This window comes from Dromaius novaehollandiae, chromosome 34, assembly GCF_036370855.1.
Source record: "Dromaius novaehollandiae isolate bDroNov1 chromosome 34, bDroNov1.hap1, whole genome shotgun sequence".
Lineage (NCBI taxonomy): Eukaryota > Metazoa > Chordata > Aves > Casuariiformes > Dromaiidae > Dromaius > Dromaius novaehollandiae.
The window spans coordinates 997,193-1,013,681 of NC_088133.1; the positions used below are offsets into that span (position 1 = coordinate 997,193).

Sequence of the window (16,489 nt, forward strand, 5' to 3'; positions counted from 1 at the left end):
CATGGGGACAGGACCATGGGGACAGGGACGGGACCATGGGGATGGAGGTGTGATGATGGGGATGGGACCAGGGGGCCAGAGATGGGGACGAGACCATGGGGGCGGAGATGGGACCATGGGGACAGGGATGGAGACAAGGACAGGATGGGGACAGCGATGGGGATGGGCCCATGGGGACAGGGATGGGGACAGGGACAGGATGGGGACAGGATGGGGATGGGCCCATGGGGCTGTGCTGGAGATGGGACTGTGGGGACACGATGGGGACAGACATGGGGACAGGACTGTGAAGGCAGGACGGGGACAAGCATGGGGACGGGACCATGGGGACAGGGATGGGACCCTGGGGCTGTGCTGGGGATGGGGACGGGACTGTGGGGACAGGATGGGGACACAGAGGGGGACAGGACCGTGGGGACGGGATGGGGACATGACCATGGGGCAGTGCCAGGGCCGGGGCTGTGGAGCCGGGACGGGGACAAGGACAAGGACAAGGGTGGGACCCTGGAGCTGGGCTGGGGATGGGCCTGTGGGGCCACGATGGGGACAGGGAGGGGGCTGTGGGGCCACACCGGGGCAGGAGTACGGCCCTGGCCTGTCCCCACAGCTGTCCCTGTCCCCAGTCCCCCCTTGGTGCTGGATGGGTGTGTACACACACACACACACACACACACACACACACGGGGCTGGCTGTGGGGCTGGCCGTGGGGCTGTGGGGCTGGCTGTGGGGCTGGGGGCCATGGGGCTGGCTGGGGGGGGGCTGGGGGCCGTGGGGCTGGCTGGGGGGGGGGCTGGGGGCCGTGGGGCTGGCCGTGGGGCAGCAGGCAGCAGTGGCGGAGGCGCATGTGCAACGGCAGCTTTATTGGGGTCAGCAGTGGGCACAGGCAGCGGCGCTGCTGTGGGGCCGGCTATGGGGTGGGCTGTGGGGTGAGCTGTGGGGCTGGGCCATGGAGTGAGTTATGGTGTGGCTCTGGGGTGAGCTCTGGGGTGAGCTATGGGGCTGGCTCTGGGGTGAGTTATGGGCAGGCTGTGAGTTGAGCTGTGGGGCTGGGCCATGGCGTGAGCTATGGGCAGGCTATGGGGTGAGTTGTGGGGCTGGCTATGGGGCCAGCTTTGGGGTGGGCTGTGGGGTTCTGCCATGGGATGAGCTATGGGCCGGCTATGGGGTGAGTTATGGGGCTGGCTGGGCCATGGAGTGAGTTATGGACAGGTGATGGGGTGAGCTGTGGGGCTGGCTATGGGGTGAGTTATGGGCAGGCTGTGGGGCTGGCTATGGGGCTGGCTATGGGGTGAGTTATGGGCAGGCTGTGGGGCTGGCTGTGGGGTGGGCTATGGAGCTGGCTGTGCCATGGGGTGAGTTATGGGCAGGCCATGGGGTGAGCTGTGGGGCTGGCTATGGGGCTGTGCCATGGGGTGGGTCATGGACAGGCTATGAGCTGTGCTATGGGGCTGGCCACAGGCTGTTCTATGGGGCGAGCTGTGGGGCTGGCTATGGGGCCGGCTCTGGGGTGAGTTATGGGGCTGGCTCTGCCATGGAGTGAGCTATGGGCAGGCTATGGGGTGAGCTGTGGGGCTGGTGACAGGCTGTGCTATGGGGCGAGCTGTGGGGCTGGCTATGGAGCAGGTGCTGTGACACGCTATGGGGTGAGCTGTGGGGCTGGCTGTGGGGTGAGTTATGGGGCTGGCTGTGGGCTGTGCTATGGGGCTGGGATGAGCTATGGGGCTGGCTATGGGATGAGTGCTGGGCTGTGCTATGGGGCTGGCCGTGGGGCTGGTTCTGGGCTGCTCTATGGGGCTGGGGCGAGCTGTGGGGCTGGCTATGGGGTGAGCTCTGGGCTGCTCTATGGGGCTGGCCATGGGGCTGGTTCTGGGCTGCTCTATGGGGCTGGGGCGAGCTGTGGGGCTGGCTATGGGGTGAGCTCTGGGCTGCTCTATGGGGCTGGCCGTGGGGCTGGTTCTGGGCTGCTCTATGGGGCTGGGGCGAGCTGTGGGGCTGGCTATGGGGTGAGCTCTGGGCTGCTCTATGGGGCTGGCCGTGGGGCTGGTTCTGGGCTGCTCTATGGGGCTGGGATGAGCTATGGGGCTGGCTATGGGATGAGTGCTGGGCTGTGCTATGGGGCTGGCCGTGGGGCTGGTTCTGGGCTGCTCTATGGGGCTGGGGCGAGCTGTGGGGCCGGCCGGGGGCTGCGCCGTGGGGCCAGGGTGAGCTGTGGGGCTGGCTCTGGCCTGTGCTATGGGGCTGAGGTGAACTGTGGGGCTGGCTGTGGGGTGAGCACTGGGCTGTGCTATGGGGCCGGCCGTGGGGCTGGTTCTGGGCTGCTCTATGGGGCCGGCTGGGGGCTGCGCCGTGGGGCCGGGCTGCGCCGTGGGGCCGGCCGTGGGGCTCAGAAGTGGACGTAGGAGAGGACGACGTCGCCGCCGACCTCGAGGGTGTCGACGTGGGGCCCCGGCGGCGCCCGGTGGGCGAAGGAGAAGAGCGGCCGCCCCTCGGCGAACACCTTGAAGCGGTGGTTCCCGCAGCGCACCGACAGCTGGGGGGTCCCGGGGGGGGGCGTGGGTCCCCGTGAGACGCACACCCCCGTGCGACACCCGTGCCCGCAACACCCGTCCCCGTGCAACACCCGTCCCCGCAACACCCGTCCCCGTGCAACACCCACCCCATGCGACACACCCCCGTGCGCCACCCATCCCCATGCGACACCCATCCCCATGCAACACCCGTCCCCATGCGACACCCCCCGTGTGACACCCGTCCCCGTGCAACACCCGTCCCCATGCAACACCCGTCCCCGCAACACCCGTCCCCGTGCAACACCCACCCCATGCGACACACCCCTGTGCGCCACCCATCCCCATGCAACACCCGTCCCCATGCGACACCCCCCCCATGTGACACCCGTCCCCGTGCAACACCCGTCCCCGCAACACCCATCCCCGTGCAACACCCACCCCATGCGACACACCCCTGTGCGCCACCCATCCCCATGCAACACCCGTCCCCATGCGACACCCCCCCCATGTGACACCCGTCCCCATGCAACACCCGTCCCCGCAACACCCGTCCCCGTGCAACACCCATCCCCGTGCAACACCCACCCCATGCGACACACCCCTGTGCGCCACCCATCCCCATGCAACACCCGTCCCCATGCGACACCCCCCCCATGTGACACCCGTCCCCGTGCAACACCCGTCCCCATGCAACACCCAGACCCCGTGCAACACCCACCCCTGTGCAACACCCACCCCTGTGCAACACCCATCCCCGTGCAACACCCACCCCATGCGACACACCCCCCCGTGCGACACCCATCCCCATGCGACACCCCCCCCGTGTGACACCTGTCCCCGTGCAACACCCTTCCCCGTGCAACACCCAGACCCCGTGCAACACCCACCCCTGTGCAACACCCACCCCTGTGCAACACCCGTCCCCGCAACACCCATCCCCGTGCAACACCCACCCCATGCGACACACCCCCCCGTGCGACACCCATCCCCATGCGACACCCCCCCCATGTGACACCTGTCCCCGTGCAACACCCTTCCCCGTGCAACACCCAGACCCCGTGCAACACCCACCCCTATGCAACACCCACCCCCATGCAACACCCGTCCCCATGCGACACACACTCATGCAACACCCGCACCATGCAACACCCAGCCCCCGTGCAACACCACCCCCGTGTGATGCACACCCTTGTGCAACACCCGTCCCTGTGCAACACCCAGCCCCCGTGCAACAACCCCCCCGTGTGATGCACACCCTTGTGCAACACCCGTCCCTGTGCAACACCCAGCCCCCGTGCAACACCCACCCTCATGCCCTGTGCAGCCTTGTGCAATGCCTGCCCTCATGCAACACCCACCCTTGTGCAACACCCATCCTCGTGCAACACCCACCCTCGTGCCCTGCGCAGCCTTGTGCAACACCCGCCCTCGTGCAACACCCACCCTCGTTCAACACCCGCCCTCGTGCAACACCCGCCCTCGTGCCCTGTGCAGCCTTGTGCAACACCCGCTCTCGTGCAACACCCACCCTCGTGCAACACCCGCCCTCGTGCAACACCCACCCTGGTGCCCTGTGCAGCCTTGTGCAACACCCACCCTCGTGCAACACCCGCCCTCGTGCAACACCCACCCTTGTGCAACACCCGCCCTGGTGCCCTGTGCAGCCTTGTGCAACACCCGCCCTCGTGCAACACCCACCCTTGTGCAACACCCACCCTTGTGCAACACCCGCCCTCGTGCAACACCCACCCTCGTTCAACACCCGCCCTCGTGCAACACCCGCCCTCGTGCCCTGTGCAGCCTTGTGCAACACCCGCTCTCGTGCAACACCCACCCTCGTGCAACACCTGCCCTCGTGCAACACCCACCCTGGTGCCCTGTGCAGCCTTGTGCAACACCCGCCCTCGTGCAACACCCACCCTTGTGCAACACCCACCCTCATGCAACACCCGCCCTCGTGCAACACCCACCCTTGTGCAACACCCGCCCTGGTGCCCTGTGCAGCCTTGTGCAACACCCGCCCTCGTGCAACACCCGCCCTCGTGCAACACCCACCCTTGTGCAACACCCGCCCTCGTGCAACACCCGCCCTCGTGCACCCCCCCCCGCGCCCCCCCGCCCCCCCGCACTCACGTCGAAGTGGGCGCCGCGCTGCAGCGGGTTGTGGGGCAGGTCCCGCTCCTCGGCCCCCCAGCGCCCCCCCAGCTGGCTGTTGCGCACCAGGATCCCCTCGCCCAGGCGGGGGTTCACGTGCAGCAGCACGTCCCCCCCCCGGCCCGCCCGCAGGTTGATGTGGAACCTGGGGGGGGGGGCCAAGCGGGGGGGGGTCAGGGCACCCGGACGCCTGGGCCCCTCACCCCCCCACAAATGCCTGAGTCCCCCCGGACGCCTGGGCCCCTCACCCCCCCCCAAATGCCTGAGTCCCCCCGGACACACACCCCACCCCCCCGGACGCCTGGGCCCCCCGGACGCCTGGGCCCCCACCTCTTGGCGTCGGGCGGGATGAAGCCCTTCACCACGATGGTCTTCTTGGGCGTGAGCCCCCCCGGGATGGTGGCCACGAAGGGGACGGGCTGGAAGAGACGGGACGGCGCTGGCACCGGCACGGGGACAGGAGGGGGACGGGGACGGGGACGGGGACAGGGAAGGGGACAGGGGACAGGGACGGGGAGAGGGACAGGGATGGGGACAGGATGGGGACAGGGACGGGACAGGATGGAGATGGGGACAGGGAGGGGGACAGGACAGGATGGTGACGGGGACAGTGGCAGGGATGGGGACAGGGATGGGGACAGGAGAGGGACAGGGACGGGGATGGGATGGGGATGGGGAGAGGGACAGGGATGGGGACAGGGACAGGATGGGGACAGGGACAGAACAGGATGGGGACGGGGACAGTGACAGGGATGGGCACAGGGATGGGGAGGGGGATGGGGAAGAGGACAGGACAGGATGGAGATGGGGACAGGAGCAGGATGGTGACAGGGATGGGGACAGGGATGGGGACAGGGATGGGGACAGGACAAGATGGGGACAGGGACAGGGACGGGGACAGGGTCAGGATGGGGACGGGGTCCCTGGGGGTCCCGGGGGTCCCGGGGGTCCGGCGCTCACCGGGTGGAAGGTCGGCGGCTGCTCCATCACCTGCGGGGAGACGACGGCAGGTCAGCGGGGCCGTGGGGCAGCCGTGGGGCAGCCGTGGGGCAGCCGTGGGGACACCGTGGGGACACCGTGGGGACACCGTGGGGTGTCCCCCCCCCCCGGTCACTCACCGGCAGGCGGTTCTGCGGGTAGGGGATGGGCTGCGGCACGTCCTGGGGACGAGGGGGGGGGACACGGGGTGAGGAGGGGGGTCCCCCGGACGCCTGGGCCCTCTGCAGGGCCGGGGGGACCCCAGGGACCCCCCCACACCCCGGTGACCCCCCCCAGCCCCCCCAGCGCTCACCGGCATCGCGGCGGGGGGGAACGATCCCTGCGGAGAGAAGGGGCAGAGCTGAGGCGGGGGGTGGGGGCTGGGGCCCCCCGGACGCCTGGGCCCCCCCGGACGCCTGGGCCCCCCGGGCGTTTGGGCCCCCCGGGGGGGGGGGTGCCGCACTCACGCCGCCCCCCAGCACGGTGACGGACTGCAGCTGCACGTCACCGTCCACGGTGACAGCGGTGACCTGCTCCGGCGGCAGCCGGTGCGGGAACTCCTCGAAGTCGCTGCCGTTCAGCAGGATCTGGGGGGGGCCGGGGGGGGTCAGCACCCCCCTGCAGCCCCCCCACCCGCCCCGGTCCCATATACCCCCCCAGGACCCCCTATATCCCCCCCAGGACCCCCTATACACCCCCCAGACCCCCTATATCCCCTCCAGACCCCCTATACCCCCCATAGACCCCCCCAGGCCCCATAGACCCCCCCAGCGCCCCCCAACTGCCCCGTGTCCCCATAGACCCCCCGGGGCCCCATAGCACCCCATAGACCTCCATAGACCTCCATGCACCCCCCTGGGCCCCCCCAGCCGCCCCACTGTCCCCATAGACCCCCCCAGGCCCCATATGCTCCCACATACCCCGGTGTCCCCATGTCCTGTGCCCCCCCATCCCATCCTGGTGCCCCCCATGTCCCCCCATGTCCCCCCGTGTCCCCCCATGCTCTGTGCCCCCCAACCCATCCCGGTGCCCCCCATGTCCCCCCATGCCCCCCATGTCCCCAGTGTCCCCCCGTGTCCCCCCCCCGTCCCCCATCGCACCCGGTAGGCAGCGGGGGTGACGGTGACGACGAGCTCGAAGGGGCACCCGGGGCCCAGGGGTCCCAGGGGCCGGCGGCGCTCGGCCCCCCAGCGCCCCCCCGTCCGGCTGTTGAGCACCGCCACCGCCTCCCGCCCGAAGCGGGGGTTCAGGTGCAGCGCCACGTCGGCCCCCCCCACGCCCAGGTCCACCCGGAACCTGCGGGGGGGGGGGCACCTGTCCCGCCAGCCATCCCTCCCTGCATCCATCCCTCCATCCCTCCATCCCTCCCTCCATCCCACCATCCCTCCATCCCTGCATCCATCCCCGCATCCCCCTGCCACGTCGGCCCCCCCCCCCCGTGCCCAGGTCCACCCGGAACCTGCGGGGAGGGGGGCACCCATCCATCCGTCCATCCCTCCATCCCGCCATCCCTCCATCTGTCCATCCCTCCCTCCGTCCCTCCCTCCCTCCATCCGTCCCTCCCTCCATCCCTCCATCCCTCCCTCCATCCCTCCCTCCCTCCATCCGTCCCTCCCTCCATCCTGCCATCGATTCCTCCATCCATCCATCCCTCCATCCCGCCATCCCTCCATCCCTCCCTCCGTCCCTCCCTCCCTCCATCCGTCCCTCCGTCCTTCCCTCCCTCCGTCCCTCCCTCCCGCCACCCCTGCCCCCCCCCCAGGCACAGCCCTGGGCCGAGCTGTCCCATGTCCCCGCGTCCCCGCGGAGCCGGGCACACGCGTGTGGGGGGGGGACGTGGTGGGGACACGCGTGTGCGGGGGGACAGGGACACACAGTGCCACGCGCGTGTGCGTGCAAAGGGAGGGGGCACACGGCGCTGTGCACACGCGTGTGCAAGGGGACGGGGTGCAAACGTGTGCAAAGGGACAGGGCCATCCCCGAGCTCCCAGTGCTCCCAGTGCTCCCAGTGCTCCCAGTGCCCCCAGTACCTGTCGGCGTTGGGGGCCACGACGCCCTGCACGTAGACGGCCATGCCGGGCCGCAGCCCCCCGGCCACGGGCGACACGTGGGGCAGCGGCTGCGCCAGACCCCCGTCAGCCCCCGCCGCCAGCTCCCGCAGGGCCCGGACGCCTGGGCCCTCACCCCATTGTGGGGGGGGGGAATGGGGACCCCCAGGGCCCGGACGCCTGGGCCCTCCCGTCATCCTTGGGGGGGGAACAGGGACCCCCGGGGCCCGGATGCCTGGGCCCTCCCGTCATCCTTGGGGGGGGAATGGGGACCCCCCCGGGGCCCGGACGCCTGGGCCCTCCGTCATCCTTGGGGGGGGGGAATGGGGACCCCCCTGGGGCCCGGACGCCTGGGCCCTCACCCTGGCGTGGGGGGGGGAATGGGGACCCCCAGGGCCAGGACGCCTGGGCCCTCCCGTCATCCTTGGGGGGGGAAAGGGGACCCCCCCAGGGCCCGGACGCCTGGGACCTCCCGTCATCCTTGGGGGGGGAATGGGGACCCCCCCAGGGCCTGGACGCCTGGGCCCTCCCGTCATCCTTGGGGGGGGAATGGGGACCCCCAGGGCCCGGACGCCTGGGCCCCCAGCGGTGACACCCACCGGGTTGTAGGCGGGCTGGTAGCCGGGCGCGGGGACGAAGGCCATGGCAGCGATGGCAGCGATGGCAACGACGGCAGCGGTGGCAGCGGTGACGGTGACACGGAGCCGGATGCACCCGGCAGCGGGGACTTTATAGCCCCGGGTGCGGGGGGGCGGGGGGGGGGGCACCCCTGCCCGGACACCTGGGCCCAGGCGCCAGCTCGGGGCGGGGTGGGGCCCGGCACCCCGGACGCCTGGGCCCTTGGGGACACACCCCTCAGCCTCCCCTCCCGTGCCCGGACGCCTGGGCCCTCCTGCTGGTTTGGGGGGGGGGGGGGGCCCTTCCCGCTCCGCATCCGCCCTGCCATGGCGGGGGGGCAGGGCTGGAGCCGGACGCCTGGGCCCTTTCCCAGGGCGGGGTCCGGACTTTGGCCCCGAGATGGGGCAGAAACGTGCCCAGGCGCCAACACCCCCGGACTCTGCCCCGCGCCGCGGGGGGGCCCAGGCGTCCGGGCGGGCGCCAGGTGCTGAGCGTGGGGTGGGGGCGGCGGGTTGTCCCCTGTCCCCGTCGCGGCACCCCGGGGTCCCCCCACCTCCATCACGGCACCCTGGGGTCCCCCCATCCCCGTCATGGCACCTTGGGGACATGGGGACGCCCGGTCCCCACTGCAGCTCCCTGGGGACATGGGGACACACTGTCCCCGTTGTGGCACCCCGGGGTCCCCCCAACTCCATCATGGCACCCTGGGGACATGGGGACGCCCTGTCCCCATCGTGGCACCTTGGGGTCCCTCCATCTCCATCATGGCACCTTGGGGACATGGGGACACCCTGTCCCCATCGTGGCACCCAAGGGACCCCCACCTCCATCATGGCACCTTGGGGACATGGGGACCCCCATCTCCATCATGGCACCCTGGGGACATGGGGACACCCTGTCCCCATCGTGGCACCTTGGGGTCCCCCCAACTCCATCATGGCACCTTGGGGACATGGGGACACCCTGTCCCCATCGTGGCACCCAAGGGACCCCCACCTCCATCATGGCACCTTGGGAACATGGGGACCCCCATCCCCATCATGGCACCCTGGGGACATGGGGACACCCTGTCCCCATCGTGGCACCTTGGGGTCCCCCCATCTCCATCATGGCACCTTGGGGACATGGGGACACCCTGTCCCCATCGTGGCACCCAAGGGACCCCCACCTCCATCATGGCACCTTGGGGACATGGAGACCTCCATCCCCATCATGGCACCTTGGGGACATGGGGACACCCGGTCCCCACTGCAGCTCCCTGGGGACATGGGGACACCCTGTCCCCATCGTGGCACCCCGGGGTCCCCCCAACTCCATCATGGCACCCTGGGGACATGGGGACACCCTGTCCCCATCGTGGCACCTTGGGGTCCCCCCATCTCCATCATGGCATCTTGGAGTCCCCCCACCTCCACCACAGCACCTTGGGGACATGGGGACACCCTGTCATCATTGGAGCTCGCCGGGGACATGGGGACGCCCTGTCCCCATCATGGCACCTTGGGGACACGGGGACACCCTGTCCCCATCGCGGCACCCCAGGGTCCCCCCAACTCCATCATGGCACCTTGGGGACACGGGGACACCCTGTCCCCATCGCAGCACCCCAGGGTCCCCCCAACTCCATCATGGCACCTTGGGGACACGGGGACACCCTGTCCCCATCGCAGCACCCCAGGGTCACCCGCGGCGGTGCCCAGGGACGAAGCAGGACGTGGGGACGCAGGGACACGGTGCCGCAGGCGGTTTATTGGCGCTGGCGGCACGGGCAGCCGCCGTCCCTAGAGCTTGGCGAAGGCCACCGTCCCTAGAGCTTGGCGAAGGCCACTGTCCCTAGAGCTTGGCGAAGGCCACCTCCCCGGGGTCCTTCTTCTCCAGCGCCGCCTGCATCGACTTGAGGACGTCCTCGGTCTGCAGCATGCTCATGTTCCAGGTGGCCTGGGGACGGGAGCCCTCAGGGACCGCACGGCCACGGGGACCGCGCGGGTGCAGGGACGGGCGTGGGGACAGGGACGGGGCGCCCTCAGGGACAACACGGGCGTGGGGACGGTGATGACATGGGCATGGGGACAGGGACCACATGGGCATGCGGAGAGGGACAGGGCACCGTCAGGGACGACATGGGGACAGGGACAAGGTGCCCTCAGGGACGGCGATGGCACAGGCATGGGGACAGGGACAGGGTGCCCTCAAGGACAACATGGGGACAGTGACGACATGGGCATGGGGACAGGGACGGGCATGGGGACAGGGACAGGGCATCATGAGGGACCTCATGGCCACGAGGACCAAACGGGCATGGAGACAAGGATGGCACGGGGACAGGGACAGGGCACCATCAGGGACAACACAAGGATGGTGATGACATGGGCATGGGGACAGGGATGGGCATGGGGACAGGGACAGGGCACCGTCAGGGACCTCACGGCCACGAGGACCACACGGGCATGGGGACAGGGACAGGCATGGGGACAGGGACAGGGCACCATCAGGGACAACACAAGGATGGTGATGACATGGGCATGGGGACAGGGACGGGCATGGGGACAGGGACAGGGCACCGTCAGGGACGGCATGGGGACAGGGACAAGGTGCCCTCGGGGACGGCGATGGCACAGGCACGGGGACAGGGACGGGGCACCATCAGGGACAACATGGGCGTGGAGACGGTGATGACATGGGCATGGAGACAGGGACGGCATGGGGACAGGGTTGGGACACCCTCAGGGACAAGACGGGCATGGGGACAGGGCTGGGGACAGGGCTGGGGACAGGGCTCACCGCGTAGCGCAGGCCCTCGGGGACGGAGTGGTCCCGCGCGTACACCAGGTTCACCTTGGTGCCCTGCACGGCCACGGGGCTCTTGGAGGCCACGGTGGCCGCCAGCTCCAGGGCGCCCTGCAGCAGCGCCGCCTTGTCGGGGAACACCCGGCTGCGGGTGACACCGCGTCACCCGCTGTCACCGTCCTGTCCCCCCCACCCCCCCACCCCGCCCCGGGCGGCCCGGACGCCTGGGCCCCTCTGCGATACCTCACCAAGCCGCAGCTCAGGGCCTCGGGGGCCATCATCTTGCGCGCGGTGAAGGCCAGCTCGTTCACGAGGCTGCGGGGACGGCGGAGGGTGAGGCGGGTCCCCCGCGACGTCCCCAGCGTCCCCTGCCATGTCCCCAACGTCCCCCGCGACGTCCCCGCTCCTCCCGGCCCCGTCACCCACCTCTGGTTGCCCACGATCTTTGGGAGACGCTGCAGGGTGCCCACGTCGGCCGCCAGCCCCATGTCCACCTCCTGCGGGCGCGGGGACGCGTGAGGGGACACGGGGGACACACGAGGGGACACCGGGACGTTCGGGTCTTGGTGGCCCCCCAAGAGGCTGTGGGGACGCGCGAGGGGACGCGGGGGACGCGCGAGGGGACACCGGGACGTTCGGGTCCTGGTGGCCCCCCAAGAGGCCGTGGGGACGTGCGAGGGGACACGGGGGACGCGCGAGGGGACACCGGGACGTTTGGGTCTTGGTGGCCCCCCAAGAGACCGTGGGGACGTGTGAGGGGACACAGGGGACGTGCAAGGGGGCCGGGGGGACGTGCGAGGACACACAGAGATGCCAAAGCGGCCACAGGAGATGTCTGGTGGCCTCTGGGAAGCTCTGAGGGGCCTTGGGGACATCAGAGAGACCCGGGGGGATGCTCGATGAGACACGGGGATGGCCAAGGAGCCACCGGACACCCAAGGGGACACAGGGACATCTGAGGGGTCACGGGGATGTCCCAGGGGCCACCAGACATCAAAGAGGACGCAGGGACACCCCAGGGGACATGGGGATGCCCCGTGGGTCACAGGGACATCCGAGGGCCCACAGGGACATCCGAGGAGCCACCAAACATCCAAGGAGCCACAGGGACATCCGAGGGGCCCTGGGGACACCCAAGAAGCCACAGGGACAACCAAGGGACCCTGGGGACATCTGAGGAGCCACCAGACATCCAAGGAGCCACAGGGACATCGGAGTGGCCCTGGGGATGCTCGAGGACACACAGGGACAACCGAGGGACCCACGGGGACATCTGAGGAGCCACCAGATATCCAAGGAGCCACAGGGACATCCAGGGGACCCTGGGGACATCTGAGGAGCCACCAAACATCCAAGGAGCCACAGGGACATCGGAGTGGCCCTGGGGATGCCCGAGGACACACAGGGACAACCGAGGGACCCACGGGGACATCCAAGGAGCCCCCGGACACCCAAGGAGCCACGGAGACGCCCGAGGGGCCGCGTCAGCCCCACGTGGCACCTACCTTCACCTGGAACCAGGCGTCCTGGCTGCAGTAGCGGATGTCACAGGCGGTGACCAGGTCGACACCTGCCGAGGGACAACCCCGAGTGGGCGGGGGGACCTCGTGCGGCCCCCGTCCCCGTCCCCGTCTCACCTCCGCCGATACAGGCGCCGTGCACGGCGGCGATCACCGGCTTGGGGCACTGCGAGAGAGCGGGGCGGTGAGCGGGGCCGTCCGCCTGTGCGGCCGTCCGCCTGTGCGGCCGCCTGTGCGGCCGCCTGTGCGTCCCTGCGCCCATCCCGGGGCCCGAGCCACCTTCTCCAGCACGGAGAAGCTCTCCTGGTACGCGTGGATCTTCTGCCGCAGGGTCCAGGCCCTCCGTGCCGCGTCCTCGCCCTCCGTCACCAGGAACTCGCCGCCCATCTCCAGGAGGTCGAGGCCTGTACCCGGCACCGTCACCCGTCACCGTCACCCGTCACCGTCACCCATCACCCCACGGAGCCCCCTCGGCGCTGCCGGGGGCGAGGGGCCCCCAGTACCCCCCCAAGATGGGCAATGGGGGGGCCAGGATACCCCCAATCCCCCCCCCGAGCTGGGCTGAGATACCCCCAAAATCCCCCGGTTGGGGGCTGTGGGGACAGGAGGGGGCCCAGGCGTCCGGGGAACCCTGGGGACACGGGGATCGGGGAGCCCAGGCGTCCGGGGCGCCCTGGGGACACAGGAATCGGGGAGCCCAGGTGTCTGGGGCATCCCAGGATCCCAGGAATCGGGGAGCCCAGGCGTCCAGGGGACCCCAAAATCCCAGGAATCGGGGAGCCCAGGTGTCCGGAGCACCCCAGGATCCCGGGAATCGGGGAGCCCAGGCATCCGGGGCACCCTGGGGACACAGGGATCAGGGAGCCCAGGCGTCCAGGGAACCCCAAGGTCCCAGGAATCGGGGAGCCCAGGCATCCAGGGAACCCCAAAATCCCAGGAATCGGGGAGCCCAGGTGTCCGGAGCACCCCAGGATCCCGGGAATCGGGGAGCCCAGGCATCCGGGGCACCCTGGGGACACTGGAATCAGGACAGGGACATGGGGATCGGGGTGCCCAGGTGTCCGTGGCACCCAGGATCCCGGGAATCGGAGAGCCCAGGCATCCAGGGAACCCCAAAATCCCAGGAATCGGGGAGCCCAGGCGTCCAGGGAACTCCAGGATCCCAGGAATCGGGGAGCCCAGGTGTCCGGAGCACCCCAGGATCCCGGGAATCGGAGAGCCCAGGCATCTGGGGCACCCTGGGGACACTGGAATCAGGACAGGGACATGGGGATCGGGGAGCCCAGGTGTCCGTGGCACCCAGGATCCCGGGAATCGGAGAGCCCAGGCATCCAGGGAACCCCAAAATCCCAGGAATCGGGGAGCCCAGGCGTCCAGGGAACTCCAGGATCCCAGGAATCGGGGAGCCCAGGTGTCTGGAGCACCCCAGGATCCCGGGAAGCGGGGAGCCCAGGCATCCGGGGCACCCTGGGGACACAGGGATCAGGGAGCCCAGGCATCCAGGGAACCCCAAAATCCCAGGAATCGGGGAGCCCAGGCGTCCGGGGAACCCCAAAATCCCAGGAATCGGGGAGCCCAGGTGTCCGGAGCACCCCAGGATCCCGGGAATCGGGGAGCCCAGGCATCCGGGGAACCCTGGGGACACTGGAATCAGGACAGGGACATGGGGATCGGGGGGCCCAGGTGTCCGTGGCACCCAGGATCCTGGGAATCGGGGAGCCCAGGCATCCGGGGCACCCTGGGGACACGGGGATTGGGGGGGCCCAGGCGTCCGGGCTGCCCTCACCGGCCGTGAAGACCTTCCCGGCGCCGGAGATGACGACGGCGTGGCAGGAGGGGTCCTGGGCGACCTCGCGGAAGCACTGCACCATCTCCCTGCGGGCGGCGGGCGGCGGTGGGTGGGGGGCGGCGGCGGGGGGGGCGCGGGGGGGGCGCGGGGGGGGGCCCAGGCGTCCGGGCGCTACCTCCAGAAAGCGGGGTTCATGGCGTTCCTCTTCTCGGGGCGGTGCAGCTCCACGTGCAGCACCCGCTCGCACGGCCCCGTCACCCGCAGCGTCTCGTAGCTGCGCGCCGCCGCCCGCCGCCCCGCCATGAGCCCCGCCGGCGCCCCCGGCCCTGGGGGGGGGCCCGTCACGGGGGGCCCCGCGCGCCCACGGGGGCACTGGGAGGGACTGGGGGGCACTGGGACCCACTGGGAAGGGACTGGGGGGCACTGGGAACCACTGGGACCTGGCTGGGACCCACTGTGAAGGGCTGGGACTCACTGGGAAGAGCTGGGACGCACTGTGGAAGGGACTGGGGGGTACTGGGAAGGACTGGGACCCACTGGGAAGGCACTGGGGGGCACTGGGAACCACTGGGGAAGTGCTGGGACCCACTGAGAAGGACTGAGGGGTACTGGGAGGGGCTGGGGGACACTGGGAACCACTGGGACCCACGAGGAAGGGCTGGGATGCACTGGGGAAGGGACTCAGACCTGCTGGGAACCACTGGGGGAGGGCTGGGACCCACTGGGAAGGGCTGGGGGCACTGGGGAAGGGACTGGGACACACTGGGACCCACTAGGAAGGACTGGGGGGCACTGGGAAGGGACTGGGACCCACTGGGGAAGGGACTGGGGGCACTGGGAACCACTGGGACCCATTAGGAAGGGCTGAGGCACTGGGGAAGGGACTGGGACCCACTGGGACCCACTGGAAATGACTGGGACCCACTGGGAAGGGCTGGGGGGCACTGTGAAGGACAGGGCTACTGGGAAGGACTGGGGGGCACTGGGAAGGGCTGGAACCCACTGCAGAAGAAACTAGGACCCACTGGGACCCACTGGGAGAGGGCTGGGACCCACTGAGAAGGACTGGGGGTACTGGGAAGGGCTGGGGGCACTGGGAAAGGGATTGAGACCCACTAGGAAGCACTGGGGGGCACTGGGAAGGGCTGTGACCCACTGGGGAAGGGACTGGGACTCACTGGGAAGGACTGGGGGGCACTGCGAAGGGCTGGAGGCATTGGGGAACGACTGAGGGACACTGGGAAGTGCTGGGGGGGCACTGGGGAAGGGACTGGGACCCACTGGGACACACTGGGAAGGGCTGGGGCACTGGGGAAGGGACTGGGACCCACTGGGAAGGGACTGGGGGGCACTGGGAAGGGCTGGGACCTACCGGCACTCACTGGGGAAGGACTGGGAGATACTGGGGAGGGGCCAGGGAACACTGGTGACACTGGGGAGGGCCTTGGGGACACCGGTGACATCGCTGACACTGGTGTCGGCGGGGGGGCAGGGCCTCGTTAACCTCGTTAATCATCAGCCCGGCGCCGGGGGCCGAGGACGAAGGTCGCGGAGGCGCCGCGTCCCCCCGGGGGCCCAGGCGTCCCGGGGTGGGGGGGGGGGGAGGGGGCTGCCCCTGGGGGGGGGCCCAGGCGTCCGGGGGGGCCCGGTCACGGCCCCGCTCCGGGGGGGGGGGGGGGGGACATGGGGGGGGGTCAGGGCAGGGCTGGGGATCCCGGGGGGGACACGTGGGGGGCCGAGGCAGGGCCGGGGGGGTCAAGGGGGGTCGAGGCTGATTTGGGGTCACAGCGGCCCCGGAGGCCGGGGGGGGGCCGGCAGCGGGGGGTCCCGGCCGCCCCCACTCACGTCTCCCCAGCAGCCGCCGCAGGCCCAAAACAGCCGCCGCCATGGAGGTCCCGCACAGTCCTCCCGGGCCAGGGCAGGCGGGAACCAACAAGGACGGGCGCAGAGCGCCGCCCCCCTCCCGCCACGTGACCTGGCCCGGGCCGCCCAGCGCCTCCAAGATGGCGGCGAGATACCTCCCGCTTCCGCCCCCTACGGAGGCAAAGCTCCCCTACCGAGGCGGAAGCGACCGCCTACAACGG

At 70.3% G+C, this 16,489-nt stretch overlaps 2 protein-coding genes across 2 annotated transcripts; both read right to left on the reverse strand.

Annotated features, from left to right (window-relative positions):
• Window positions 1–841: 841 nt before the first annotated feature.
• Window positions 842–8,441, reverse strand: LOC135325228 (galectin-4-like). Its single transcript, XM_064503022.1, has 10 exons — window positions 8,291–8,441; window positions 7,674–7,762; window positions 6,744–6,939; window positions 6,111–6,230; window positions 5,957–5,983; window positions 5,784–5,825; window positions 5,626–5,655; window positions 4,996–5,084; window positions 4,645–4,810; window positions 842–2,531 (listed from the first exon to the last, which is right to left on the reverse strand). Exons 1-10 carry the CDS (start codon window positions 8,333–8,335, stop codon window positions 2,385–2,387), a joined length of 951 nt encoding a protein of 316 aa, XP_064359092.1. The 5' UTR covers window positions 8,336–8,441; the 3' UTR covers window positions 842–2,384.
• A 1,597-nt stretch (window positions 8,442–10,038) lies between these two features.
• Window positions 10,039–16,394, reverse strand: ECH1 (enoyl-CoA hydratase 1). The gene is made up of 10 exons (XM_064503044.1): window positions 16,251–16,394; window positions 14,581–14,731; window positions 14,403–14,491; window positions 12,896–13,020; window positions 12,734–12,782; window positions 12,602–12,666; window positions 11,523–11,593; window positions 11,340–11,411; window positions 11,091–11,241; window positions 10,039–10,247 (listed from the first exon to the last, which is right to left on the reverse strand). Exons 1-10 carry the CDS (start codon window positions 16,291–16,293, stop codon window positions 10,143–10,145), a joined length of 921 nt encoding a protein of 306 aa, XP_064359114.1. The 5' UTR covers window positions 16,294–16,394; the 3' UTR covers window positions 10,039–10,142.
• Window positions 16,395–16,489: the final 95 nt, after the last annotated feature.

What these genes read in the sequence shown, in the direction of transcription:
- LOC135325228 (XM_064503022.1), bottom strand. Translation starts at nt 8,335, where the DNA reads ATGGCCTTCGTCCCCGCGCCCGGCTACCAGCCCGCCTACAACCCG. An exon ending in GTGGCCCCCAACGCCGACAG is followed by an intron (nt 6,940 to 7,673) that starts GTACTGGGGGCA and finishes CCCCCCCCGCAG; the next exon opens with GTTCCGGGTGGACCTGGGCG. An exon ending in ACCCGCAGAACCGCCTGCCG is followed by an intron (nt 5,656 to 5,783) that starts GTGAGTGACCGG and finishes GTCTCCCCGCAG; the next exon opens with GTGATGGAGCAGCCGCCGAC.
- ECH1 (XM_064503044.1), bottom strand. Translation starts at nt 16,293, where the DNA reads ATGGCGGCGGCTGTTTTGGGCCTGCGGCGGCTGCTGGGGAGAC. An exon ending in GCGGCGGCTGCTGGGGAGAC is followed by an intron (nt 14,732 to 16,250) that starts GTGAGTGGGGGC and finishes GCCCCCCCCCAG; the next exon opens with GGCCGGGGGCGCCGGCGGGG. An exon ending in AAGATCGTGGGCAACCAGAG is followed by an intron (nt 11,412 to 11,522) that starts GTGGGTGACGGG and finishes CCGTCCCCGCAG; the next exon opens with CCTCGTGAACGAGCTGGCCT.